The sequence below is a fragment of the Meles meles genome, chromosome 12, assembly GCF_922984935.1.
Source record: "Meles meles chromosome 12, mMelMel3.1 paternal haplotype, whole genome shotgun sequence".
NCBI classification, from domain to species: Eukaryota; Metazoa; Chordata; class Mammalia; order Carnivora; family Mustelidae; genus Meles; species Meles meles.
In genome coordinates this window covers 13862740-13888562 of record NC_060077.1, presented here as the reverse complement: position 1 = coordinate 13888562, position 25823 = coordinate 13862740, and the positions used below count along the sequence as shown (strand labels likewise).

Here is a 25823-nt window from a genome sequence, read left to right as displayed (position 1 = left end):
TGGATTACAGTTAACCGTGACCTGCCGGTCTGCCTCTTGTTCTCAGTTGTACATTAAAGATTGGCCTGTCACCAGGAGGAAGTGTCTGTATTCAGCAGAAATTCAAGAAGAAATACTTTTTAAAAAAAAATTACCAAGTGAAATGTCTAAAGCCGATAGGAAGAGGGACTGTGGTAAAATAAAGATGGCAGGTCATACAAATGCAGCATCCCATAGACTGATTCGTGGAGAGTCGGAATTCTGCTCTTTGTCCAGAGGAATTACACGCAGTCAGAGGCTGAATAACCTGCCACAGAAAATAGAGGATGCCTTTTTGTCCGCCAGTGATCTAAGAAAAGGGCAATAATGTAAACTTTCTCGGTTGCTCTTATTTTAAATGAATGCCTGTGAATTTTAAGCCACGTAATGTTTCTTAGCTTCGGTTGCTGCGTTGGGGACCGGAGTCTGCAGAGCCTAGAACACCTAAGTGCTCTGAGACATCCATCTGAAGGACGTGGGAGTGAAAGCCGACCGAACTGTGCTTGCTTTAGTAGCCTCTCTTCTTCGTCTCTTGCTCTGGGGTGGGCTGAGGGTATAAATCTTAGCCATACTTTCTTTCCTATGTCTAGGCAGGACACACAAGCCCTTCAGATGACCAGTTCTCTGGGGGAGCAATTACTACTCACTGGCTTCCTGAGCAGCTTGATAATGTTCCGCTCCTGTTTTCAGCAGGGCTGCGGCCGAGGCAATGATTTGATCATAACGGACCCTGATTAAATTAAGGAGCCATTTGCTTCTGGATGATGATGTTGATAAAAAAGGGTTGATGTCCACACACTCTGCTATTTTAAAGGTCAAAAAAACCCCAGTCTTTAATCACAAACTTACAACAAAAAGCAAAATCTGAAGCAGCATAAAGTTTGTGCTTTTTCTTCATTGTTAGATCTGGGAAAGGGTCTGTTCTTTATTTGCTGAAACCCTAACTGGCTCTTTTTGCATCATTCTTGGGAGTTGAAATTGGGGGTGGGTTCACTGGGACAGTGACTGTACAATGCGTCTCTAAACTGCTAAATTCGGTCAGTTAGAATCAAGCACTTGGGAGCTCTTGGTTCTCCAAGCTCCTGTTTCTCACATACATACATACCTGCATGCTCACACTTAATGTGTTTTTAAGATAACAGCCCTTGCTGTAGTTGGACAGTCATAAGTGAAAGTTGTTTGTATAGTGGTTCTTGTAGTCTGAGACTCAAGACCAGGATGGGGCTCCTCTTCAATATGAGCTTGTTAGAAAAGGATTTGGACTGTATCCCACTGGCAGTGTTGAGAAAAGCAAGACAAGAAGGGGCATGAAAAAAAATCCCCTAGTGTACCACTTGCTCAGCCCATCTGATCAGGAGTTTTTGCAGGCATCCTTAGAGCCTGTGGGCTGTGGTGGTGAAACGGGTGGTGGGGTGGCAGGGTGGGGGGGGGGGGGGAGGCAGGCGGGATTGCCAGTGCCCCGCCTGGCCTGGGATGGTCTCTGCGCAGCTCCCTGATTGCTCAGGGACCACGTGGAGACTGTGATTGGTCTCTAGACCACACCTAGTTGGTGAGTGCAGCTGCTCCCTGAATATCCCACAGCTCCGCCTAGATCGCTGGAGTGCGCACCCGCCGCCCTTCATACACCAGACCCGGAGAGGAACCGTGGAGCTGCTGCAGCAGAGGAGTCGTGGAAACTTTGCTGAGTGAGTGAAATGGGGAGAGAAGGAAACTAGTGGCTGGCCCTAAGGGAAGTTGCTGGGCAGGACAGCAGTGGAGATAAAGAGCTGGTTTGTGATTGTTGCCCTGTAATTCCATTGGTGGTGGAAGATAGCAGGACTGGAACAGGTGCACAGGAGCACAATTGGGAAGGAGATAAGCCCAGAATCAAATTGATGCCCACCCTTGGCAGTCCTGCAATACTGGCTGCCCGTGAGGGCAAGCGTCCTACTCACAAAGCAAACATTTTCAAACTCTGCATGCTGTCAAGCCTTGGGGTCCAGGGAATTGCAAAGGGCGTCAGTGAAGATCTGCTGTCTTCTCCCACCCGAATGGGTCTCTCTCCTCTTCCCCTCCCAGGCAGCACTGACAGCTGGGACTGCATCTTGAGCGATGGGAAAAGCAAGCCTTACTCCACCAGGCCATTAGCAGCACTCACAGTATTAAAAATGCAGGAGGTGGATGGGAGGACAGAGGGCCAGTGATGAAGACTAATGCAGCAGCCGAGACTGCGAACAGACAGGCTTCTCTCCTCAGAACCCAGATCCAGATTAGGAGCCAAAGAATGAAGGGAACTTTTGGCTTAAAAGATTTCTATAGTGTAAATGCTAAGAGGGCCTCTAGCGGGTTGTTAGGGAGAAAATCAGAACTTCGGGCTTCTTCAGCCTTAGGACAGCGTGTTTACCCTTTTGAGGGCCAGGACCTAGCCTAGCCTCCTGTGTCCACATCGCCTACACACTGCCTGGCTCAGCAGCGCTGCCTCGGTGGCTGGAGGGTGGAGGAGGTGACCCTGCGGGGAACCGTCCGCTTTGCGCGCTCAGGGACTCCCGAGTGCTCCTGCCCCGCAGGTCCTCGGGCCTTCCGCGCACGGCGATGCCGGCCTCGTCCACCATCCACGTGCTGCAGCTGCTGCGAGAGCTGCTGGCCTTCGTGCTCCTCAGCTACACAGTGCTCGTCGGGGCGCTGCTGCTGGCCGGCTGGACCACCTACTTCCTGGTGCTGAAGTGACAGCGCCCAGAGCCCCGCCCCCCGCCGTGCCCGCCTCACGCTCGCGCCCGCCCCACGGCGCGCTGCCCCGCCTCCCCGCCTCCCCGCCGGACGCGCTCCACTCGCTGAGGGAAGAGCCGTGCGCCTCGCGCCCTGGCTAGGGCTGCCTCTCGAGGCACGGCCACGCCCGGGTTGGAGTCCAAGCTCCCCTCACGACGGCCGACTCTGCTCCGCCCGCTCCTCGCCCTCAGCCCAGGGCCCGCCCCGTCCCGCGCGGAAGCCCGGTCGGTTGGGCGATCGCCACAGCCGTTACTGCCGTTACCCTAAGCCCCGCCTCCTCCCTCCCTCCCGTCCAATCCCGACTGCTCCTTCTGGTTGGGGTGTGGTCATGGGGCCAGACCCACTCAAGAAGAGGCCGCGCCCCGTCCTCCGCTGAGGAAGCGGCGTCACTTCCGGCGTGTGCGTCTGGCGTCCGGCCGCCGCAGGATGGCGGCTCTGAGGAGCTGGCTGTCGCGGAGCGTTGCCTCCCTTTTCAGGTACCGCTGCGGTCGGATATGAGGGCAGTACCCCAAAGGGGGAGGCGCCGCAGGTAGCGCTGTGGCCGAGATGGCAGCGCCAGTCTTTATGCTTCTCGGCCGAGCGGGCCGCTGCGTCCCGCCCCTCTCAGGTCCGAGGACGTCCCGACTCTGCCTCCCGCCTCTCGGGGCCAAAGCCGGGGTTTCTTTCACTGATGGCTTTTCCGTTATTCCCCTGGGTGAACGCCAGTGCGCCCCCTCCGCAGGCTCGGGCTGGCTTCCTGGGGAGCCTCGGCCTGTCCTCGAGTTCCCGTTGGCCCACAGCCGTCACTGGAGGGAGATTGGGAGCCTCCCTGATGAGCGGCGGGTTACGAGAGCAAGTTTTCTCTGCGGGCGGGAGGGGAGCTGGTCAGTCCCCGCGCGGCCCTGGTGGCCGCGAGTTCCAGGTGTGGCCTAGCGGGGACCATCGGAGGTCCGGAGCTACATGCTGCCTGCAGTAGTGTTTTGTTGTTGTTTTGTTTCTTTTGACCCGAGGTTTTAAAAAAAGCTCTGAGACTGCCTTTTAAACTTCCACACCTGTTGCCGGTTAAACTTCGAAATCACTGGGCCAGCACCCCCGCGCGGCCAGGTGCCCGGGAGTTGGGTAGCAGCTGCCCCTTCCAGCGAGTCCGGGGCTTTCCGGTCTCACACGCTCCCCACCGAGCCCTGTCGTCTGGAAGGCGGACCCAGCATGTTCGTGTAGGCTCCTGCTTGGCCGAGTGTGAGTTTCCAACCCCTGCAAACTGAAGACGTACAGATTGGTAGTTACTGCCTTCCTGAATCTGACTTGTATTTCTAGGTACAGGCAGTGTGTTCCTGTCGTGGCTAACTTCAAGAAGCGCTGCTTCTCAGAATTGATAAGACCATGGCACAAAACTGTGGCGGTTGGATTTGGCGTGACCCTGTGTGCGGTTCCTATTGCACAGGTAAAAATACTGTAGCGCCACTGGATGTTGCTTAGTGTGCTGTGCCTTCCTGAAGTCTCACCTGGGCAGTGAGCCATCAGACAAGCTCTTCGTGTTACCCAGTGTTCGCACACCAATCTGATGGTTTACTTTCTCCTGTATCAGCATCGTCTTCTCATAACTGAACAAATATATTAATATTCACATTTTTAACTTTCCCATTTGGTAGGAACAGTATGTCAGGATGGTCAAATTTTATAAAGAGGGAGGAGAATAAGAAAATGGGGATATTACAGTCTATCAACAAAATAGTCTTTCATTCAACAAAAATTTATTGAGCCAATTTAATGTGCCATATGCTAGAAATGTAAGGAAAAAACAGAGTTCCTGCTCTCATAAAACTTGCATTCTGGGGTGGGGGTGCCTGGGTGGCTCAGTCGGTTAAGAGTCTAACTCTTCTAAGATTTTATTTATTTTAGAGCGTATGCGGGGTGGGACGGGGTGAGGAACAGAGGGAGAGGGATAAGCAGAAGCAGACTCTGCACTAAGCATAGCGCCCTACCCCAGGCTCCATCCCACAACCCGGAGATGATGACCTGAGCTGAAATCAAGAGTCAGCAGCTCAACCTGCTGACCCACACAGGTGCCCCAAGCGTCTGACTCTTGATTTAGGCTCAAGTCATGATCTCAGGGTCATGAGATTGGGCCACATTAGCCCTGCATTGGGCTCTGTCCTGGGCATGGAGGCTGTTTAAGATTCTCCCTCTGCCCCCACGCGCCCCTGCCCTCTCTCTCAAAAAAAAAAAAAAACCCCAAAAAACAAACATTCTAGAGAAAAGAGAGGAGAGAAAATAAATATAAAATGCCACCTGATGAGTGCTGTGGAGGAAACAAATAGGGTAAGAGTATAGGGAGTTCTGGGAGGGAATTGTTTTAGTTTAGACAGGAGAGAGTGGTCCAGGAGGGCTACTGTGATAATTACCGTGGTAATATCTTGGAGTAGAGTTTCCCCGGCATAAGGAACTCTTGAGTGCAAAAGCCTAGAAAGCAGGTGTGTCTACCCAATATGTTTGATGACCAGCAAAAAAGGTTATTGTGGCTGGAGTGGAATGAGACGGCATAACAGACAAAGCCAGAAAATTAGCTGAGGGTCAGACTGTTTTGTCCTTTTGAGCCATTGTAAGGCGTTTAATTTTATTCAGAAAAGGAAGCCACAGAGGATTTTAACACAAGGTTGTTACAATCTCACATGAGTTTTTAAAGGTTGCTTTGTGAAACCAGGAAGACCAATGGGGGATTGTTGCCCTAGTCCAGGCTTGGAGTAGGTGGGCACCAATGTAGGTGGGGAGAAGTGGACCAGATGTGTTCAGCGCAAGATGCTGATGGATTGAATGTGGAGTATAGTCCAGGATTTTTAAAAATTATTTTTTAAATTTTTTTTAAAAGATCTTGTTTATTATTTGACAGAGAGAGAGATATCACAAGTAGGCAGAGAGGCAGGCAGAGAGAGGGGGAAGCAGGCTCCCCGCTGAGCAGAGAGCCCGATGAGGGGCTCAATCCCAGGACCCTGAGATCATGACCCGAGCTGAAGGCAGAGGCTTAACCCACTGAGCCACCTAGGCGCCCCATTCCAGATTTTTTAAAAAGCCTAAGCAACTGGAAGAATGGAGTTAGCATTTGTTGGAGGGGAGGGTGGTACGTTTTGGGAGGATGAACTCAAGAGTTCAGTTTTTGGAAATGACAGTCTAAAGCGTCTAGTAGACATCTAGGTGGAGTTGGCAGGTAGGTGATATGAAAGTGGTACCTTATTAAAAAGATCACTGATTATATGCTTTCTGAGAAAGAGCTAAACAGGAAACTAGCAAACCCCAGTTTGACAAAATATTTCTAATACTTAAATGTGTGTTTATCACAAGAAGATGATCAATTCCTGGGGCACCTGGGTGGCTCAGTTAGTTAAGCGTCTGCCTTTGGCTCAGGTCCTGATCTCAGGGTCCTGGGATCAAGCCCAGAAGCGGGCTCAGTGGGGAGCCTGTTTCTCCTTCTTCCTCTGCTCCTCCCCTCCCCACTGGTGTTCTCTCTCTCTCAGATAAGTAAATACAGTTCTTAGAAGGAAAAAAAAAAAGATCAATTCCATTGATCACAAGTCTTTTCAGCATCTTCTGAGGCTTTCTCATGAGCCTGATCTGTGCTTGTTCATGAATTGTTGATTCTAAAACCCTTCCTTGAACATCAGGCCATTTTCTGCCACAATCAGGATAGCATTTCTTCTTCCCTTAAAACGAATTTTCTGGGTTTGTCCTTTCTCAGTTCGTGCACTCACTTTTCTTCAGCCCCAGTTACTGCAGTTCTGGGCCACATGACAGGAGCCTCGGGTCATTTTCCTGTAGGAACAGTAGCTCCACTTCTGTTCTTCAGAACCCACAGCAGCTCCCCATTGTGTGCTGCAGAACTAAAACCCAGCCAGCTCTTCCCGTACTCGTCTCCTCGCTCTCTCCCCTCCCTCGTGCCCTTTGTTGTGACCAGATCAGATCCCTGGACGTTCCGTGCATGCAGTGGATGTATTCTTCTCCTCATTATTTCTTCTTCTCCAGGCTGCCCGGCAGTTCTCATCCTGGTTATCTTCAGGCCCAAGTCCCACCTCTTTTTAATGCCTTTCAGAGTTTCTGACCAACAGTGATCTCCATCTTTCTGACCACTCGTGCTGTATTCTGATATTGGTTGATTACATTCCCCTGAGTCAGCGGAACATCACAGGGCACAAACATTGACGAAGGTGTGGTTTAAGGTCTAGATGATGTGACTTTTTGGGAGAGTTTCTGTAACAGAATACTCAGAGTTTCCATCTCCTCATCTATAAAAAAGTGGTAACACCTGGGCTGTTGTGGGGAGCAAGTGAAAACTTGTAAGATGCAGTGTGGGCGGTGCAGCCGGTTAAGCATCTGACTCTTGGTTCGGGCTCAGGTTGTGGTCTCAGGGTTGTGGGCTCAAGCCCTCCGCTGAAATTAAAATAAAATGTATTATTAAGATGTAAGAGTATATCAAACTTAGCTTCCAGTGAGCAGAAATAATATTCTTTTTTTTTTTTTTTAAAGATTTTATTTATTTATTTGACAGAGAGAGATCACAAGTAGGCAGAGAGGCAGGCAGAGAGAGAGGGAGAAGCAGGCTCCCTGTGGAGCAGAGAGCCCGATGCGGGGCTCGATCCCAGGACCCTGAGATCATGACCTGAGCCGAAGGCAGCGGCTTAATCCACTGAGCCACCCAGGCGCCCCCAGAAATAATATTCTTTTCACTCTTTCTGTACCTTTAGTGCAAGACACATAATGAATACTTACTTAATTGTAAAGGAAAATTCTGGATTTGTTCATGTGTCAAAGATTTCTTGACTGATAACTTTCTTTTTCTTTTTTTTTTAAGAGTTTATTTATTTATTTGACAGAGATCACAAGTAGGCAGAGAGGCAGGCAGAGAGAGGGGAGGAAGCAGGCTCCCTGCTCAGCTGAGAGCCCTATGTGGGGCTCGATCCCAGGACCCTGGGATCATGACCCGAGCCAAAGGCAGAGGCTTTAACCCACTGAGCCACCCAGGCGCCCCAAGTAGAGCATTCTTAGAAACCTTTCATAATTCAGCATACAGTGAAGAGTATCTTTCCAAAAGCTCATGTTATGACACTTTGGTTTTTGCAAAGGACATTTAGCACAGTGACAGCTTTTTTTTTTCTTTGTAAACCTGAAAATCCTCTCCGGACTTTAGGTGTTTGAAGTCAGCTACGAATACAGTCAGATACCTTAAAAGCAAAGAGACTTCATGCAAACTTTCAGAAAGCAGGGAATACTTGAATTTAGTTAAGGTAGCCACACTTCCTTAACTCTTGAGATAGTTACATTGGCCTTTTCTTTTTTAATAGCTGAGGTTAGAGTGAAGAGTTCCCACCCCCTACCCAGGACTGTACTGTTCATTCTGCTAGAATCGCTCTCCCCCACCCACCCACTGACTTTCTTAGACTCCACTTATCCCTCATCAACTCTGTAAAGCCTGTTTAAGTTATTTTCATTCAATACAGAAGTGATTGTTTTTCATGCATGCCCCTACTTGTTGCTTGCACAGACATCTGGGGCGCCTGGGTGGCTCAGTCAGTTTAGTGTCTGCCTTCGGCTCAGGTCATGATCTCAGGGTCCAGGGATCAAACCCCATGCTCACTCCCTGCTCAGCAGGGGGTCTTCCTCTCCCTGGTGCTCTTTTTCTCTGAAATAAAATCTTAAAAAAAAGATACACAAACTTCTGCCATAGCTCCCATGGTACTTGATTTGCATTAATTGTTCAAGTTCTCTCTCCGCCCCAGTGCCTCCCCTCCCCCATCTGAAATCTTTGAGGACAGTGAATATATCTTCTATGTCTTCATCTCCCACGTGTCTAGCACTGTGGTAATGAATGAATCATAACTTCATCAGATTTGTTGGTTATAATTACTAGACTTTTATTTCATGTAGAGAAATGCTTGGCTGTTTGGAACACAGCATAAAGAATAAAAGTAGGGGGCGCCTGGGTGGCTCAGTGGGTTAAAACCTCTGCCTTCGGCTCAGGTTGTGATCCCAGGGTCCTGGGATCGAGCCCCGCATCGGGCTCTCTGCTCCGCGGGGAGCCTGCTTCCTCCTCTCTCTCTGCCTGTCTCTCTGCCTAGTTGTGATCTCTCTCTGTCAAATAAATAAAATATTAAAAAAAAAAAAAGTAGGTAGAAGGCACACTCCGATATGGTCTTCAATAGCCAGAACAAAGTCTAAAAAGAAAACAAGCAGTTGCAGTGTGAGAAGTGTTTTTCACTTGTTTCTTTAGCCATGAAGAAGTTCTCGGTTTGTGCTTCAGGTTAGAAGTTGAGTGAAAATGTTTATGTCTTTCAGAAATTGGAACCTCATTCTCTTAGTAATGACGCATTGATGAGGAGGGCTGTGTCATTGGTGACAGACAGCACCTCCACCTTTCTCTCTCAGACCACCTACGCACTGATTGAAGCGATCACTGAATACACTAAGGTAAGTGTCTTCCTGTTGAGTCTTGATCATCTAAACCAGGGGTTAGCAAACTATGGCTTGTAAACCAAATCTAGCGGGGTGTCTGTTTCTATGGCAACACTGGAGTGTTGCCAGCCTCATTTGTCTATATGTTCTATATTTGTCTGTATCTCTATGTATTTTCTAAGACTCCTTTTGTAGGTTGAATAGTTGTAACACACTATAGGGCCCATAAAGCCTAAAATATTTACAATAAAAGTTGGCTGAGCCCTTGACCTAAAGCAGAGACTTTTAGATTTTTTCTCCAGGAACCTTTTTAAAAGAAAAAGAAGAAAAAATTGTTTTTTAAGATTTATTTGATAGAGACACAGCGAGAGAGGGAACACAGGCAGTGGGAGAGGGAGAAGGAGGCTTCTGCCAAGCAGGGAGCCCGATGTGGGGTTCAATCCCAGGACTCTGGGATCACGACCTGAGCTGAAGGAAGCCGCTCAGCGACTGAGCTGCCCAGGCTCCCTGAAAAAGAAAAATCTTTAAATATAGCAGCCCAGTATATAAGACGAAACCAAGCTGATTAGATGCAGTTACGGGTAAAGGGGTCTCGAGTCTCCTACTCACGGCACCAGGTGCTTCGCTGTGGGGACAGTTTGAAAACCACTTACCCGCGTAGAGAGGTATCTGGATAATCCAAATCCTTGTTTATAGGTTTATTGTACCTTCATTTTTCTCTGCCTTCTGAGTTTTTCCTCTACATTGTATTCTCTATATCTGAATTCCTAACAAGCTTTTAGAAACAGAATTTGACAAGTGGAAATATGTATGCCCTGGGATAATGCCTCTACCTGCTACGGCAGTGCAACTTCAGGGAAGTGGAAGGATGGAATGGTTTGCTGTAACAGGAATCTCTCTCCTTGGGGTATAAATCTCACAGATCCGAACATGCCTCACTTACTTTATTCTGTGTTTGTAGGCTGTTTATACCTTAATTTCTTTGTACCGACAATATACAAGTTTACTTGGGAAAATGAATTCACAGGAGGAAGATGAGGTGTGGCAGGTGATCATAGGAGCCAGAGTTGAGGTAAGCAGAACGTTAACAGACGTTTCTGTATTAGTGCCCCTGCTTCGTCGTGGTGTCTAACAGTGACTATCCTCTAAGTCTGTCTTGAATAAGCCCATGTTACTTGCTCATTAACCTCTTCGTGTTGTCTCAAGTGCCGTGTTTAATTTACAGATGACTTCAAAACAACAAGAATACTTGAAGTTGGAGACCACTTGGCTGACTGCACTTGGTCTTTCAGAGATGGCAGCAGAAGCTGCGTACCAAACTGGTAGGTTCAAAGTGTACTGCCGAGGTGCCCTTTGAGTTTTCGTCTGGCTGTAAAATGAGGGATTTAGATTTGTCTAAGGCCCACGTGGCTCTAACTTTGTGAGAAAATTCCCTATTTCTCTAGCTAGGGAGTCTGGATCTAGAAAATGATACAACTATTGCCCATTAGAATAATTGCATCTAAATCATTTTTAAGCATTTTGTTCCTTTTATAACCCTGGTATTTATGGATAACTGGGTGTACAGTGGCACAGTTGGAGACTGGAGACCACCCGTTGGTGTGAACCTGTATAGATGGGAGAAATGGAGACCTGGAATCCCTAGTCAGTGGCAAATGCAGGACAAATAATAGCTACCATTTATTGAATACTGGTCTGTTCCATGCTTTGCAGTATTTTATAGGCATTTTTAATGTAAGGAATTGAGGATTAGCATCCCCCACGTCTACACATAAAGAAAATGGGGACCAAAGGGTTACGAAATGCACTGAGATATGCTGGTGCATAAGGAAGCAGCCACACTGGCATTCAGCACGATGCTAAAGCCACTGCCTCTCTGGGTCCCAGTGCAGAAAATGCAGTTCTGCATTCACCAGGATGTTTTCTGGACCTCTCAATCCACCCAGTGGGCGTGAGCTGAAGGTTTTTAACTATATTTTGAAGAAAACTCTATTCCTACCTAAATTGGTCTCAAACTGGGTAGCTCACAGAAATTTCTGTTTTCTGACTTTCAGATAATAGACTAGGGTCTGTAGCACCAAATCTTAAAAAGGATACAATATGTATTTTTAAAAGTAAAAACAAAAAAGAAGTCTTAGTTAAGTAAAGGAATCTGCGATCCTAGAAGCACAAGTGGAATGAAGGGTGAAACCAAAGTAGGAGCAGAGTTTCTGGGTACAGTGAACAGGGACATTTGCTGGGGCATTCCTGGGGCATTCCGGCGTGAACATTCCCAGGCAGCCTTAGATTGAGCTGGAGAAAAGGGAAAATAAAAAATTAACCATTATCTGGGAAAAAAAGACATTTTCACAAAACTGATTATTAGGGCTGACACTCTAAATCATGACAAAAAAAGGCTCAATGTAAAATATACAAAGAAAAATACTTCAACTATAAGAAAAGAGATTTACCTACGAAGGATGTGGTATCAGATGTATAATCTGATGTGGCTTCTGATCAACCACCCTGGATGCAAGGTGATAAGTCAGTAACCTATAATTTTATATCCAGTCAAATATCATTATTTCGGACCTAAGAATACTCAGTTTACCAACCACATATGCTTTCTTTTTTTTTTTTTTTAATTTAATTTTATTTTTTTGACGGATAGAGATCACAAGTAGGGAGAGAGGTAGGCAGAGAGAGAGGAGGAAGCAGGCTCCCCGCCGAGCAGAGAGCCCGATGCGGGGCCCGATCCCAGGACCCTGGGATCATGACCTGAGCGAAAGGCAGAGGCTTTAACCCACTGAGCCACCCAGGCGCCCCTCTGAAAAAACTATTTTTGAAGAAAAAAACTAGGAAGGAACTGAGATGGAATGAACAAAATTCAATAAAACTTGTCAAAACTTCCGAGTGTTAAATTTTTAAATCAGTTTGGGAAAGAAGTGAAAGCGTGCCGATAGTTGTTTTGAAAAGAAAAGATAGACATCATCAGCTGAACATTAGACCTTGCTAAACAAAGAAAACTTGATAAATTCAATTAAGACAGGGAAGTTTTAAAAGAAATAGAACAAGTTCCAACATAAGTCATCACAGTAACTGAATATGTTAAAAATATAATCACCACCACCAAGGGCACCTAGTGGCTCAGTTAGCGTCTTCCTTCAGCTCAGGTCATGATCCCAGCTCCCTGGGATGAAGCCTTACATGCCTCGGCAGGGAGCCTGCTTCTTCCTCTCCCTCTGCTTGTGTTGTCAAATAAAAATCTTTTTTTAAAGATTTTATTTGACAGATCACAAGTATGCAGAGAGGCAGGCAGAGAGAGAGAGGAAGGGAAGCAGGCTCCCTGCTGAGCAGAGAGCCCAATGCGGGGCTCGATCCCAGGACCCTGGGATCATGATCCAAACCGAAGGCAGAGGCTTTAACCCACTGAGCCACCCAGGTGCCCCAAATAAATAGAATCTTAAAAAAAAAAGAAAAAAAAATCACAGCTAAAACAGTTTACAGAAACACCTAAAACAAAATGATGTATAGGAAGGTTGAAAGTTATAAAAAGCTAAATCAAATCATTATTAACAAAAAGAAAGCTGCTCCAGAATGCTGGCAGAGAAATGTCAGAATAAGGATTCAAGGCTAAAAGAGCATTGAAACAGTTCAGAGGGTGTCAGTCACTGGGCAGTGTGCCTGATAAAGAATTCAAAGTAATGTTCATAAAGATACTGGACTTAAGAAAAAAGTGGATGAACGGAGAATTTTAACAAAGAAAATACAAAAAAGGGTGCCTGCGTGGGACAGTAGGTTAAGTGTCTGACACTTGGTTCCGGCTCAGGTGGTGATCTCAGGGTTGTGAGATCGAGCCCCACACAGGGTTCCACACTCAGCAGAGTCTGCTTGAGATTTTCTCCCCCTCCCACTTACCCTGCTTTTGCGCTTGCTCGCTCTCTCTCTTTCTCTCAAAAAGAAAAAGAAAAAAACAAAAAGAACCACCAGTCAGAGGTGAAGAATTCAGCCAAAATAAAAAAATACACCAGAAGGAATCAACAGCGGACTAGGGAATGGGGAAGAATGGGTCAGTGACCTGGAAGACACCGTGATGGAAAACAAGCTGAACAACAAAAATAAAAAAAAAAGAAAACTGGTTAAGGGAACTCAGTGACATCAAGTGTAATACCATTTGCATTGTAGGGATCCCAGGAGGAGAGACACAGAAGGGGGCAGAAAACTTTCCTAATCTGAAAAAGGAAGCAGACATTCAGGTCCAGGAAGCACAGAGTTTTCTTAACAAGATGAACCTAAGGAGATCTGCGCCAGGACATGATATTGCCAAAGTAATGATAAACCGTTTTACAAACAGCAAAACCGTTACATGCAAGGGATACCCCAGAAGGGGTATTTGATAGCTGGTTTTTCAGCACAAACTTTGCAGGCCAGAAGGAAATGGCATAGTATGTGGAAAGTGCTAAAAGGAAAAAACCTACAACCAAGAATACCTAGCAAGGTTATCATTCAAAATGTAAGGAGAGGTAGTTTCCCAAACAAAAGTTAAAGGAGTTCGTCACCACTAGACCAGCCATACAGGACATGTTAAAGAAAATTCTGAAAGGAAGAAATTTCACAAATAAAATCAAATATATTTGGTAAAAATGTTCATTTAGAAAGCCAACATGGTGGTTAAACCACAAAAGTAGTAAAAAACTATTATATCTATAAAAATTAATCAAGGGATACACAAAAAGATGTAAAATAAGACATATATAAACATGGCCGGGGGGAGTAAAAATGTGCTTTTAGAATGTGTTCAAACTTAAGGTGTTCGTAGCTTAATAAAGATGACAGTGCATATAAGATGTTACATATGAACCCCGTGGTAGCCACAAATCAAAAATCTATAATAGATGCACAAAGAAACAAAACCATCAAACTCATAAGGGAAAAGAACAAAAGAAGAGAAGTACAGAAACAGCCAGAAAACAATTACAAAATGGCAGTAAGTACATATTTAATACTACCTTTAAATGTAAATGGCCTAAGTGCTCCAATCAGAAGACATAGGGTGACTGAATGGATGAAAAAAAAAACAAGCCCCATTTGTAAGCTGCCTGCAAGAGACTCACTTCAGACCTAAAGACACATACAGACTGAAAATGAAGGGATGGAAAAAATATATACACTATGCAAATAGAAGGGGGGCCAGGTAGGGATACTTCTATCAGATGAACAGACTAAAAAACTATAGTGGGGCACCTGGGTGGCTCAGTCAGCTGAGCATCTGCCTCTTGATTTTGTCTAAGCTCGTGATCAAAGGGTCCACACTAGGCTCGGAGCCTGCCTAAGATTCTCTCTCAGGGCACGTGGGTGGGACAGTCTGTTGAGCATCTGACTGACTCCTGGTTTCAGCGCAGGTCACGAGATCGAACGCAGCGTCAGGTTCCATACTCCACTCAGAGTCTGCTTAAGATCTCACTGTCCCTCCCTCTGCCCTTCTACCGCCCTTGAGCACTGTGCCTCTAAAATAAACCTTTAAAGAAGAAAAATTTCCCTTTCCCTTTCCCCCTCACTTCCCGTGTGTGTGTGTGTGTGTGTGTGTGTGTGTGTGTGTGTGTGCAACCTAACAACAATGACGACGGTAGCAGGAGACAGAGGAGGACAGTACACAATGATAAAGGAATCCATCTGAGACGAACTGTCGTAAATACGCACCCAACATAGGAGCACCTTTATATAGCAAATACTTAAGACAGAAAGGGAGAAGTTGACAGTAACACAATGATAACAAGGGGCTTCACCCCGCTTACATCAAAGGATGGACGATACAGACAGAAAGGAAGGAAACAGTGGCTTTGAGTGCATTAGCCCAGATGGACCTAACATTCACACACAGAACATTCCATCCCAAAACCATACACATTCTTTTCAAGTGCACATAGAAAGTTCTTCGGGATAGCTCATATGTTAAGCCATAAAACAAGTCTTAAGTTTAAAATTGAGGAAATCCTCCCAAGTATCTTCCTGCCACTATGAGTTGAGACAAGAAATCAATTTCAAGAAGAAAAAACCTTGAAAAATACACAAACACATGCTACTGAACAAGTGGGTCATCCAAGAAAACAGATCAAAAAATACTTGGAGAAAAATGGAAGCATGACGGTCTGAAGTCTTTGGGACACAGCAGAAGCAGTTCAGCATTTGCAGTAACACAGCAAAAAAACTTCAAAAAAAAAATCTAACCTTCCACCTAAAGGAACCAGAAAAAGAACAAAGCCCAACGCTAGTAGAAGGAACAAAATAATAAAGATTGGAGCAGAAATAAATAGGACATTTTAAAAAGATTTTATGTATTTGACAGAGCTAGAGAGGGAACACGAGTGAGAGAGGGAGAAGCAGGCTTCCTGCTGAGCAGGGAGCCCGATGTGGGGCTCGATCCCAGGACCCCGAGATCATGACCTAAGCCAAAGGCAGATGCTTAACGACTGAGCCACCCAGGCACCTAAATGGAAATGTTTTAGAATAGAAGAGATCAGTAAAGCCGGGGCACCTGACTGGCATGCAACTCTTGATCTTGGGCTTTTGGGTTTGAGCCCCAGATTGGGGTATAGAGATTACTCAAAAAATAAAAAAAGAAAAAGAAAAGAAAGCCAAGAGTTCATTGTTTCAAAAGATAGACAAAATGGATAAACCTTAGCCAGACTCATTTAAAAAAAAAAAAAAAAAAAGTATTCAAAATTGGAAATGGAAGAGAAATAACGAACACCAGAGATACAAAGGTTTAAAAGATTATGAAAAATAATATGCCAACAAATTGGACAATCTAGAAGAAATATTAAGTTCCTAGAAATAGAAAATCTGGGACACCTGGGTGGCTAAGTCGTTGAGTGTGTGCCTTTGGCTCAGGTCATGATCCCGGGGTCCTGGGATCAAGCCCCGCATCGGGCTCCCTCCTCAGCGGGAAGCCTGCTTCTCCTTCTCCCACTCCCTCTGCTTGTGTTCCCTCTCTTGCTGTGTCTCTGTCTAATAAATAAATAAAATCTTAAAAAAAAAAAAAAAAGAAACAGAAACAAAATCTTCCAAAAAGTGAATTAGGAAGAAATAGAAAATTTGAACAGAAAAATTATTAGTAATGAGATGGAATTAAAAAAAAAAACAACTCCCAATAAAAGTCTAAGGCCAGATGGCTTCACCAAATTGAATTCCACCAAACATTTAAAAAAGAAATACCTATTCTTTTCAAACTACTCTGAAAAACAGAAGACAAGAAAATTTCCAAATTCACTCTACAAGGCTAGCATTATCCTGACACCAAAACCAAAGACACTACAAAAAGAAGAAAACCAGGGATGCCTGGGTGGTGCAGTCTGTTAACCTTCCTACTCTTGGTTTCAGTTCAGTCTGGATGTCACGGTCATGAGATCAAGCCCTGCATCAGGCTTCGCACTCAGTGGGGAGTCTGCTTGGGATTCTTTCTCCCTTTTCCTCTGTCCACCCACTCCACCCAACCCCACCCCTGCACGCACACACACCCTTTCTCAAATATTTAAAAGAAAACCAGAAACCAGTATCTCTGATGCAAATAGATGCAAAAATCCCCAATAAGACATTAGCAAACTGGGGTGCCTGGGTGACTCAGTCCGTTAAGCCTCTGCCTTTGGCTCAGGTCATGAGTCCTGGGATCAAGCCCCGAGTCGTGCTTCCTGCTCAGTGGGAGCCTGCTTCTCCCTCTGCTGCTGTCCCTCCTGCTTGTGCTCATGTGAGCACACTGTCAAGTAAAATCTTAAAAAATATATATTAGCAAACTGAGCTCAGTCATACCTTTTTTTTTTTTTTTAAAGATTTTATTTATTTATTTGACAGATAGAGATCACAAGTAGGGAGAGAGGTAGGCAGAGAGAGAGGAGGAAGCAGGCTCCCTGCCAAGCAGAGAGCCCGATGCGGGGCTCGATCCCAGGACCCTGGGATCATGACCTGAGCGAAAGGCAGAGGCTTTAACCCACTGAGCCACCCAGGCGCCCCAGCTCAGTCATACCTTAAAAAGATCGTATACTAACATCAAATGAAATTTATTCTGGGGATGAAAGGATGGTTCGATATTTCCAAATCACTGTGATGCCTCACGTTAATAAGAGGAAGGATAAAAACCATAGGTGCAACTCAACAGATGCAAAAAAAAAAAGCATAAAAGACTAACAAGGGGCACCTGGGTGGCTTAGTTGGTTGAACTATTCTGACTAATCCGACTCTTGATTTCAGCTTGAGGTACGGTCTCAAGATTGTGGGATTGAGCCCTGTGTTGGGCTCCTTGCTGGGCACAGAGTCGGCTTGCTGTTCTCTCTCCTTTTCCCTCTGCCCCTCCCCCACCTACACACACACCTATACACACACACACACACACACACACACACAATAAAAATCTTTTAAAAATCTTAACAATCCACGGGGGCGCCTGGGTGGCTCAGTGGTTTAAGCCGCTGCCTTCGGCTCAGGTCATGATCTCAGGGTCCTGGGATCGAGTCCCACATCGGGCTCTCTGCTCGGCAGGGAGCCTGCTTCCCTCTCACTCTCTCTGCCTGCCTCTCCGCCTACTTATGATCTCTCTCTGTCAAATAAATAAATAAAATCTTAAAAAAAAAAAAAAAAAATCTTAACAATCCATTTACAATTGCACCCAAAACAATAAAATACTTGGGAAAAATTTTATCCAAGAAGGTGACAGACACATACTGTCAAAACTATAAGACACTGAGGAAAGAAATTGAAGACAACAGAGATGTAAAGACACACCATGCTCTCGTGCGTTGGAAGAATTAATATTGTTAAGATAATGCTACTCTCCCAACAAGCTACAGAGTCCGTGCAGCCCCGTCCCTGTACCAGTAGCATTTTTCACAGAACTGGAATAATCCTCAAGTTTGTATGGAACCATACAAGACTTCAACTAGCCAAAGTCATCTTGAGAAAGAAGAACAAAGCCGTAGGTATCACAGTCCTGGATTTCAAACCACACTCCACATCTGCGGGACAGTGGGTCTGGGCACAGAGAGAGACTGATGGACGCCACAGGAGAGGGGGCGGGCCCGGAAGTGACCCTGTGTACCTGTGTGGTCAGTGGATCTGCGACCGAGGCGGCAAGACTATGCTACGGGGAGAAGACGGTCTGTTTCCCAACAGATGGTGTTGGGAAGACTGGACAGCTACACTCCAGAGTGAAACCGGGCCACTTTAACACCGTGCACACAAAAATAAACAGACTGAAGACCCGAGTGTGAGGCCGGAAACCATAAATTGGAAAGCAAGCATAGTAATTGTAATAGTAATAGAGTAATCTCAGCCATCACCCTCAACAACACACGTATGGGGAACAAAAAAATAATTGGGACTACACCCGCCAAAATAAAAAGCTTTATCAGAGCAAAAGAAGCTGTCAGCAAAACGAAAAGGCAAGCTAACGAATGGGAGAAGATAACTTTGTAAATTACATATCTGACAAGGGACTGACATATCCAAAATACGTATAGAACTTACACAATGCAACACGAAAAAAAATCCAGTTAAAAAACAGAGAGGGATGCCTGGTGGCTCAGTTGGTTAAGCCACTGCCTTCGGCTCAGGTCATGATCCTGGAGTTCCTGGATCGAGTCCCACATCAGGCTCCCAACTCTGCGGGGAGTCTGCTTCTCCCTCTGACCTTCTCCCCTCTCCTGCTTTCTCTCGCTCGCTCTCTCAAATAAATAAAATCTTGAAAAAGAAAAAAATAGGCAGAGGATCTGAAGAGATATTTTTTCCAAAGAAACATATAGATGGCCAACAGACACAAAAAGATGCTCAACATCACTAATCAGGGAAATGCAAATTGAAACCACAAGAGAACCCCGCACGCCAGTCAGAACGGCTCCCATCACAAAGACGGGAAGTAACAGGTGTTGGCCAGATGCAGAGGAAAGGGAGCCCTTGCGCACGGTTAGTCAGGATGTAAATGGATGCACCCACCGTGGGAAACAGTATGGACGTTTCTCAAAAAAATAAAAATAGAAATACTATATGATCTACTAATTCCACTACTGGGTACTTACCCAAAGAAAACAAAGACACGTTCAAAAAGATACACGCACCTCAGTGTTTATAGCATTTTTTACAAGAGCCAAGATACGGAAACAACCTGGTGTCCATGGTAGATGAGTGGGTAAGGAAATTATGAATGATGTAGGCGTGTGAAATAAAACGTGTAAGAAGGTTTACAGAAATAGGGGCGCCTGGGTGGCTCAGTCGGTTAAGCATCGAACTCTGGATTTCTGGTCAGGTCAGGTCATGATCTCAGGGTTGTGAGGTGGAGCCCCCATGGGGCTGTGTGCCCAGTGGGGAGTCTGCTTAGGATTTTCTCCTCTCCCTCAGCCTCTTCCCCCAACTTAAGCACTTGCTCGTGCTCTCTAAATAAAAATGGTTTTTTTTGAAGATTTTATTTATTTGACAGGCAGAGATCACAAGCAGGCCGAGAGACAGGCAGAGAGAGAGGGAGGGAAGCAGGCTCCCTGCTCAGCAGACCCGATGCGGGACTCAATCCCAGGACCCGGAGACCATGACCTGAGCCGAAGGCAGAGGTTTAACCTGCTGAGCCACCCAGGCGCCCCAATAAATAAAAATCTTAATGGACACCAAGCCCAGGCTATTTTGTGGAGAATCTTAGCAAATCTTCAAGAAACAGAATTCCTTCAAGAAACATGATGGCCAGTCTCCTACCTGTTGTCACTGTACAAAGTCAGCATGGGCCTGACCCCCAACTGTATTAGGTCAGCACTGGAACAAAACTATGGTCGGCATCACTTATATGGATGTAAGGCCAAATGTAGCCATTCACCCTCAAAATACAAGATACTTCAATACTGAAAAAAACCTATCAACATCACTCACTACTTGAGATTATCTGCAGTAGAGGAGGAAGGCTGGCCATGTCGTGTCAGTACGTGCCCCGAAGCCGTCAGTGAAATGTACCCATTTATGCTATAAACCTGAGTACAGTTACAAATAGAATCTTCCTAACATGATAAAAGTTAAGTAATTCTACTTAGTAATGAAATGAGAGGCATTCCCATCAAGGTCAGAAATAAGAGCGGTGCTTACAATTCTCCACTGCCTTTTACACTGTACTGAGATTCTTAATACAGTAAGGTTGGAAAGAACCAGATCTTCTCTAGATCAGTTAATAGGCAGAGCTCTATGATGACGTACTAGAAGCAGGTAGACAGAATGATAGAGCCCAAAAACACCTTTAAAGAAAAAAAAATTGCGGGGCGCCTGGGGGGCTCAGTGGGTTGAGCCTCTGCCTTCAGCTCAGGTCAAGATCTCAGGGTCCTGGGATCGAGCCCCGCATCGGGCTCTCTGCTCAGCGGAAGGCCTGCTTTCCCCTCTCTCTCTGTCTGCCCCTCTGCCTACTTGTGATCCCTGTCAAATTAAAAAAAAAAAAAAACTTTAAAAAAAGAAAAATTGCAAAAATATGTTCAATACGTAAAGACACAAAAGGTAACAGTATTTCTCTGTGCACTTCATACGTGTAACAGATGAGAAGGATGCCCTTTGAGCTTCCAGCAGAGGTCATCTCTGAAGATTGGGTAGGGTGATGAGAGGCCTTTGACAGTTCCACAGAGCTGTTAAGTTGTCAAAAAGAAATGTTTCTTGTGTAGTTAAATTCCTAAGGTGTCTCTATTAAGAGTTGTGCACTATAAAGAGATCGTGGGAATTGTAATTATTAATAGAGAAAGCTGCTGATAGCTGGAGAAAACTGCAGACCTCGGTGTGGAGGCAGAAAGGTCTCTGCCATGCAGAGGAGGGCAGGGAAAGTCTCCAACAGGGAAGGGCTCAGATGCCAGCCACGGAGCCCCAAGCTTTCCTCGTGCCCCCTGGTGCCTTCCGCCCTGTGCAACCACCCAGCCCAACTGTCCCATCTTTCGGCAGGAGCAGATCAGGCCTCGATAACCGCCAGGAATCACATTCAGCTGGTGAAGTCACAGGTGCAGGAAGTGCGCCAGCTTTCCCAGAAAGCAGAAACCAAGTTGGCAGAAGCACAGACAGAGGAGCTCCGGCAGAAAACACGGGAGGAAGGGGACGAGAGGGCCGAGCCGGAGCAGGAAGCCTACCTGCGCGAGGATTGAGTGGCCCAGCCGCTGCCCGCGTCTGCCGGTTCAGCCTGGGGAAAGCAGGGGTGGCTGCCATCCGGCCCGGGGCAGCACAGCCTTCTCGGGACGGAGAGGAGGCAGCGGGTCCTGCCCTGGCCCATCAGGCTGGAGGCCTTAGGGAGCTGTGAGTGCCTGGCCCCTTCCCTCCCCACCCCGAGGAGCTGGTTCTAGGCCCTGGGGCACTCACCCTGTTTAACGTTGACCCCACTCAGCACAGTTTCCCACCCCCCATCTTTCTACCTCCCACCCAGGGTAGCTCAGCACCCTGGCCGGAGAGAGGGGTCCTGTTTTTCATGCCCACGAGTTCAGTAACTGGTTAACTTCCCTTTCCAGTCTTACATTTTCAGATATGATTTAGTCTTTGCTCCCCCCATAGGAATGTGTGTTGTTTTGGGGGAAAGGGGAGCCTGTTTATAAGATTTCTTTTTACGTGTTTCTGATGCCTTCTGTGATCTGGCCCCGTTTCCTGTAAGGACAGCTGGAGCCCAGGCGCCAGAAGCCCATTATTGTTACGGAACTGAATGCGGAGTGTTTACCTGGTGCTCAACAGGACATACTCCAACATGTGCTTCTCGCTTCCTTCTTTCCTTTGAGTGTGTCTATTGTATCTGAAGGAGAATAATTTTTGTTTTGCACTTCAAAAAGAAAACGTTTGTGTGTATATTCTGGGCCCTGTGCAGCCTCTTTCCTTCACTTCCCAGACTGGCAGAGCCCCAGGGGGCTCCAGGAATCCAACCGCCCCCCCGCAAGCAACTGGCACCCAAGCCTGGCCGCATTCGCTGAGCCAAACTTGGCCCCCATTGAGCATGCGCTGGTACAGGTGAAGCGAGGTTTCGGTGTTTTTAATCAGAGCAAGGTTGGGGTAGGGCTACAAAAGCGAAGTTAGCATTTCCTATAGACCATCAGGGTAAGCATCACGGTTCTCAGTTTGTCATGATGGGAGAATCTGCACGGGCTCTACTCCCTCAGCCCGCCCCCTGGAGTTGAGGCAAGGGGGCTGCTGCACACCTGAGCCCCTCATCTGTCACCAGCGCCCACATGGTCCACATCTCCAGGGGGCTGAGGCGGTGCACCAGGAGGAGCCCTCGGTACAGGCAGGGGTCTAGGGGGTCCAGGGGCCGCCGTATTCCAAATGTCTTAAAGCCAGCATGGTGTGTGGGGCTCACCCCCAGCTTCCTCAGGCACATACCCACGAACACGTCGTCGATGGGGAAGAGTTCGGCCTCTTCCACGGCCGCTTGGAGGTGCTGCACGGTGGCTCTAGACATGACGTATCCCCCGCCCCCCGCGTAGGGCGGGTAGTGGCGGGCCCGGTACATGGATGGGGGGATGAAGTATTTGACCTTGGTGTTCCTGTTGGGCAGGGCCTGGCGGATCACATCTCCCACCAGGAGGTCCTGGGCTGGGTCCCGGCCATCCAGGAACTCCAGCACATTGGGGACATGGACGAAGACGTCATCGTCTCCCTTTAGCATGAAGTGGGCGTGAGGACAGGCACCTGCCACCCAGCGCTGCAGGTGCAGCTCCTTGAGGGTCAGGTTGAAGAAGTCCTCTGCAAAGTCCCACTGCAGGATGTCGTCAAACTCCCGACTCTCGTAGGCCAGCAGCTGGGCGGGGGGCACAGGGCCTGCCACCCCCAGGAGGAACACCAGCTTCAGCCGCCGGCCCCGAGCCCGGCCCCCCACGCGGCCCCACGTGCTGCGGATGGCCGTGCGCCGCTCCACGTGGCCAGGCTGCGACTTGATGGCCAGGAGCAGGAAGGTGTCCTCGACACAGCGAGAAGGCTCCAGCAAGATGGAGAAGTTGCGGCAGTGACGATAGGTCAGGAAGAGGCGGTGACGGCTAGGCAAGGACAGGGAGACGTTAGCCACCGTGTGGTTGGGGGGACACTGGCTGCGGCGGGGCCCTGGGGGAGCCCAGAAGGGCTGGTGGACCACGGAGCCCCCCACCGGCTTGGCCTCCTTCTTCAGGAAGAGCAGGCAGCCGAGCAGCAGCGCCACCAGGCTGGACAGGACAGGCCAGCCCAGCCGGCGGGACATGGCAGGGCCTGCGGGGAGAGAGCGCGTGAGCGGCCGCAGCCCCCACCCGGCCTCTGCCTCCCCGGCCGCCACCCAGCAGCCAAGTTCCTGCTGGCCTGCCTTGGATTTACTCTTCCCAGCGAGTCCTTTGGCTCTTTCCAGAGTCCCTCTCCCAGGGGACAGGCCAAGCACACCTGCTCCGCCAGCCCTGCCTTCTGCAGACATCGGGGGGCTCTCACGCACCTTCTCCCCCAAAGGACTTGCAGCTGCTTTGAAACCAAGGCACCCCAGGGCACCTGGTGGGTTCGGTCGGAGGAGCGTGTGAATCATCTCCGGGTGGTGAGTGCGGGCCCTACACTGGGTGTCGAAATTACTTATATTAACTTAAAAAAAAAAAAAAAAACACCAAAAACCTGAGGCACCATGAGCACTTTCCTCTTTCCCAGAAAACTCGAGTATCTTACAGTGAAACGGCACACGGCTAGTTCAGTTTCCAGTCAGATTCATTCTAAGCACAGAACCTGATATTCAGGGCCCTCCAGTCTGAAATCAAACCATCCGCCCAGCCCCCAAAAGTGTGCCGTCTGATCTGCTGGAGGCAGGCCCCGCACTGGGTCTCCCAGAGAGGACAGCCCGGGTGTGGCCCTTACAGAGTTTGCTCCTCCAGGTAAAGGCAACCACAGGACAAACCCTTCACATCCGCCTCAAGTTTCTTCCTGCAGCTTCTGGAAAGAAGTTTCTTCTTTCCCACAGGTTTCTTGGAGGAGTCACTTAAGAGGGGGTTTAAGAACAAACCCCTTGCACACAAAGGCATGAAAGCAAGTAGGAAAGCTGGACGCCTGGGCGGGGCTGCTCCCCTTCCGCCGCGGGGCCCGTGCCCACGCCTCTCGCAGCTCTGGTCCTCCCAGCAAGGACTCCGCAATCCAGAGCGAAGGCCCAGAAACGGAAGCTAGCGGGGGACACTGCCCAAGATCAAGGACAGCAAAACCAGGCCTCCAGCCCCTCCCCTTCACCTCCACGGCCTTGTGGTCCTTGTCCAACAGGCCTTTGCTTCGACCCAGTCCACCCGCAGTCGCCCCATCCCTGTCACCCTAATGCCACCGGGACAAAAGCATCTCTTCCAGCCGCCAGGGACTTGGAGGAGAGAAAACAAAACAAAACCAATCCGAACTTCAGACGGTGCAGACTTGAAAGCAGCGTGAGGGCATTCCGCGATGGGGAGGAGGATTCCAGCCCCTGGTCGGTCAGAAAGCTCTGAACGAAAGGACCCAACCACAAAGACCTGGGGAAAGTGTGGCCGGCGGCGTTAAGCGGGGCTCCTGGAGGAGGTGAAGGGGAGACGCCTTTGCGGGCAGGAGGGCGAAGCGCCAGGAGGGGAGGGACGGGAGCACCGGCCTGGGAAGGCAGGCGTTAAAGGCCAGGGCGAGCGGCGCGGGGCAGCTCGGGTTTACTGTAACCCCAGCAGGGACCCACTGGAGGATTTAGCAGAGGCGGCGGCAGAAATCACACCGCTTGAAAGGTTCCTCCGGCTGCGGCTGAGCTGATGGATTACGGAAGGGAGAGGGGAGCGGAGATCGGCGAGGAGACGCGCGCACTGGCCCAGCCCCACGCCGCAGCTGGGACGCGCGCGCCGCGCAGCAGGCGAGCGGGAGGACCTTCAGCTGTGGGCGGCGGGCCCCGGTCCGGCACCGCGGCGGAGGCGGGCGCAGGGCCGGCGGTTTGGCTCCGGAGCTCCCGCTAGACGCACCTGCGCCCCCCACCCCACGTGTGGCCCAGGGCCGTTCCCCCACCCCCGGCTCCCCGGCCCACACACTGCTGAGAGTCCCAATTTGGTACCTGCCCAGTGCGGGTCCCCAGTACTGGGAGCCCCCAAGAGCCCGGTTCTTAACCGCGCGTGGGCTTCAGCGAGGGCACGACCCCCTGCGAGAGCGGTGCCGAGTCCTAAGGGTCTGCAGTTGTCTCTGGGGCGACAGCCGTCTTGGGCCCTGGGAGCTAGAGGTCCCGACGCGCTTCAATAAGGGGAAGTGCCAAGGGCTAGTTCACTCCACCCGACGGCCTCTAGCCGGCTGCTGGGGGTGCCCAAGGCCGGCGGGGTCGGCGGAGCACGGAGCAGAGCTCCCGCGGCGGACACAAGGCCCGGTTCCCGCCGTTCGGGCCCCGGCGGGCGAACACAAGCCGAGGGGCAGCAGGAGGCCGCCTGGCCCCGACGGCCCCCCAGGGTCGACGACCCAGCCGCCAGACCCAGCGCCCTCGCGGGTGCAAGGGCCCCTCCCGCACGGGGAGACACACCTGCCCCCTGCAGCGGCGGCCCCAGGCGCCCTGGGGCCCGCTCAGCCCGCCCCCCGCGGACCTACCGGAGCCGGGACGCCGAGCCAGAGACAGGCGAGAAGCTCGCGCCGCGGAGCCGGGACCTGAGCTCTATAGCCTCGCCCGGCCCGCCCGACTGGGGCGGGACTCCGGGAGGGGCGGGGCTCCGGGACGCCGC

The 25823-nt window shown here is 48.9% G+C and overlaps 2 protein-coding genes across 4 annotated transcripts; one reads left to right on the top strand and one right to left on the bottom strand.

Moving 5' to 3' along the window:
• Nucleotides 1-1609: 1609 nt before the first annotated feature.
• Nucleotides 1610-21986, top strand: DIABLO (diablo IAP-binding mitochondrial protein). Of its 3 annotated transcripts, XM_046026046.1 has the most exons (8): nucleotides 1614-1703; nucleotides 2565-3239; nucleotides 3753-3978; nucleotides 4057-4183; nucleotides 9064-9195; nucleotides 10142-10252; nucleotides 10406-10502; nucleotides 21100-21986. In XM_046026046.1, exons 5-8 carry the CDS (start codon nucleotides 9100-9102, stop codon nucleotides 21294-21296), a joined length of 501 nt encoding a protein of 166 aa, XP_045882002.1. In that variant the 5' UTR covers nucleotides 1614-1703; nucleotides 2565-3239; nucleotides 3753-3978; nucleotides 4057-4183; nucleotides 9064-9099; the 3' UTR covers nucleotides 21297-21986. The 3 variants fall into 3 exon arrangements, with proteins under 3 accessions (XP_045882001.1, XP_045882000.1, XP_045882002.1); XM_046026045.1 differs by lacking the exon at nucleotides 3753-3978 and having other exon boundaries at nucleotides 1610-1703; nucleotides 10208-10252; XM_046026044.1 differs by lacking the exon at nucleotides 3753-3978 and having other exon boundaries at nucleotides 1612-1703.
• Nucleotides 21987-22166: 180 nt separating this feature from the next.
• B3GNT4 (UDP-GlcNAc:betaGal beta-1,3-N-acetylglucosaminyltransferase 4) lies at nucleotides 22167-25753 on the bottom strand. The gene is made up of 2 exons (XM_046025282.1): nucleotides 25693-25753; nucleotides 22167-23367 (listed from the first exon to the last, which is right to left on the bottom strand). The coding sequence occupies exon 2, from the start codon at nucleotides 23357-23359 to the stop codon at nucleotides 22286-22288; it is 1074 nt and encodes a 357-aa protein (XP_045881238.1). The 5' UTR covers nucleotides 23360-23367; nucleotides 25693-25753; the 3' UTR covers nucleotides 22167-22285.
• Between the last annotated feature and the right edge of the window lie 70 nt (nucleotides 25754-25823).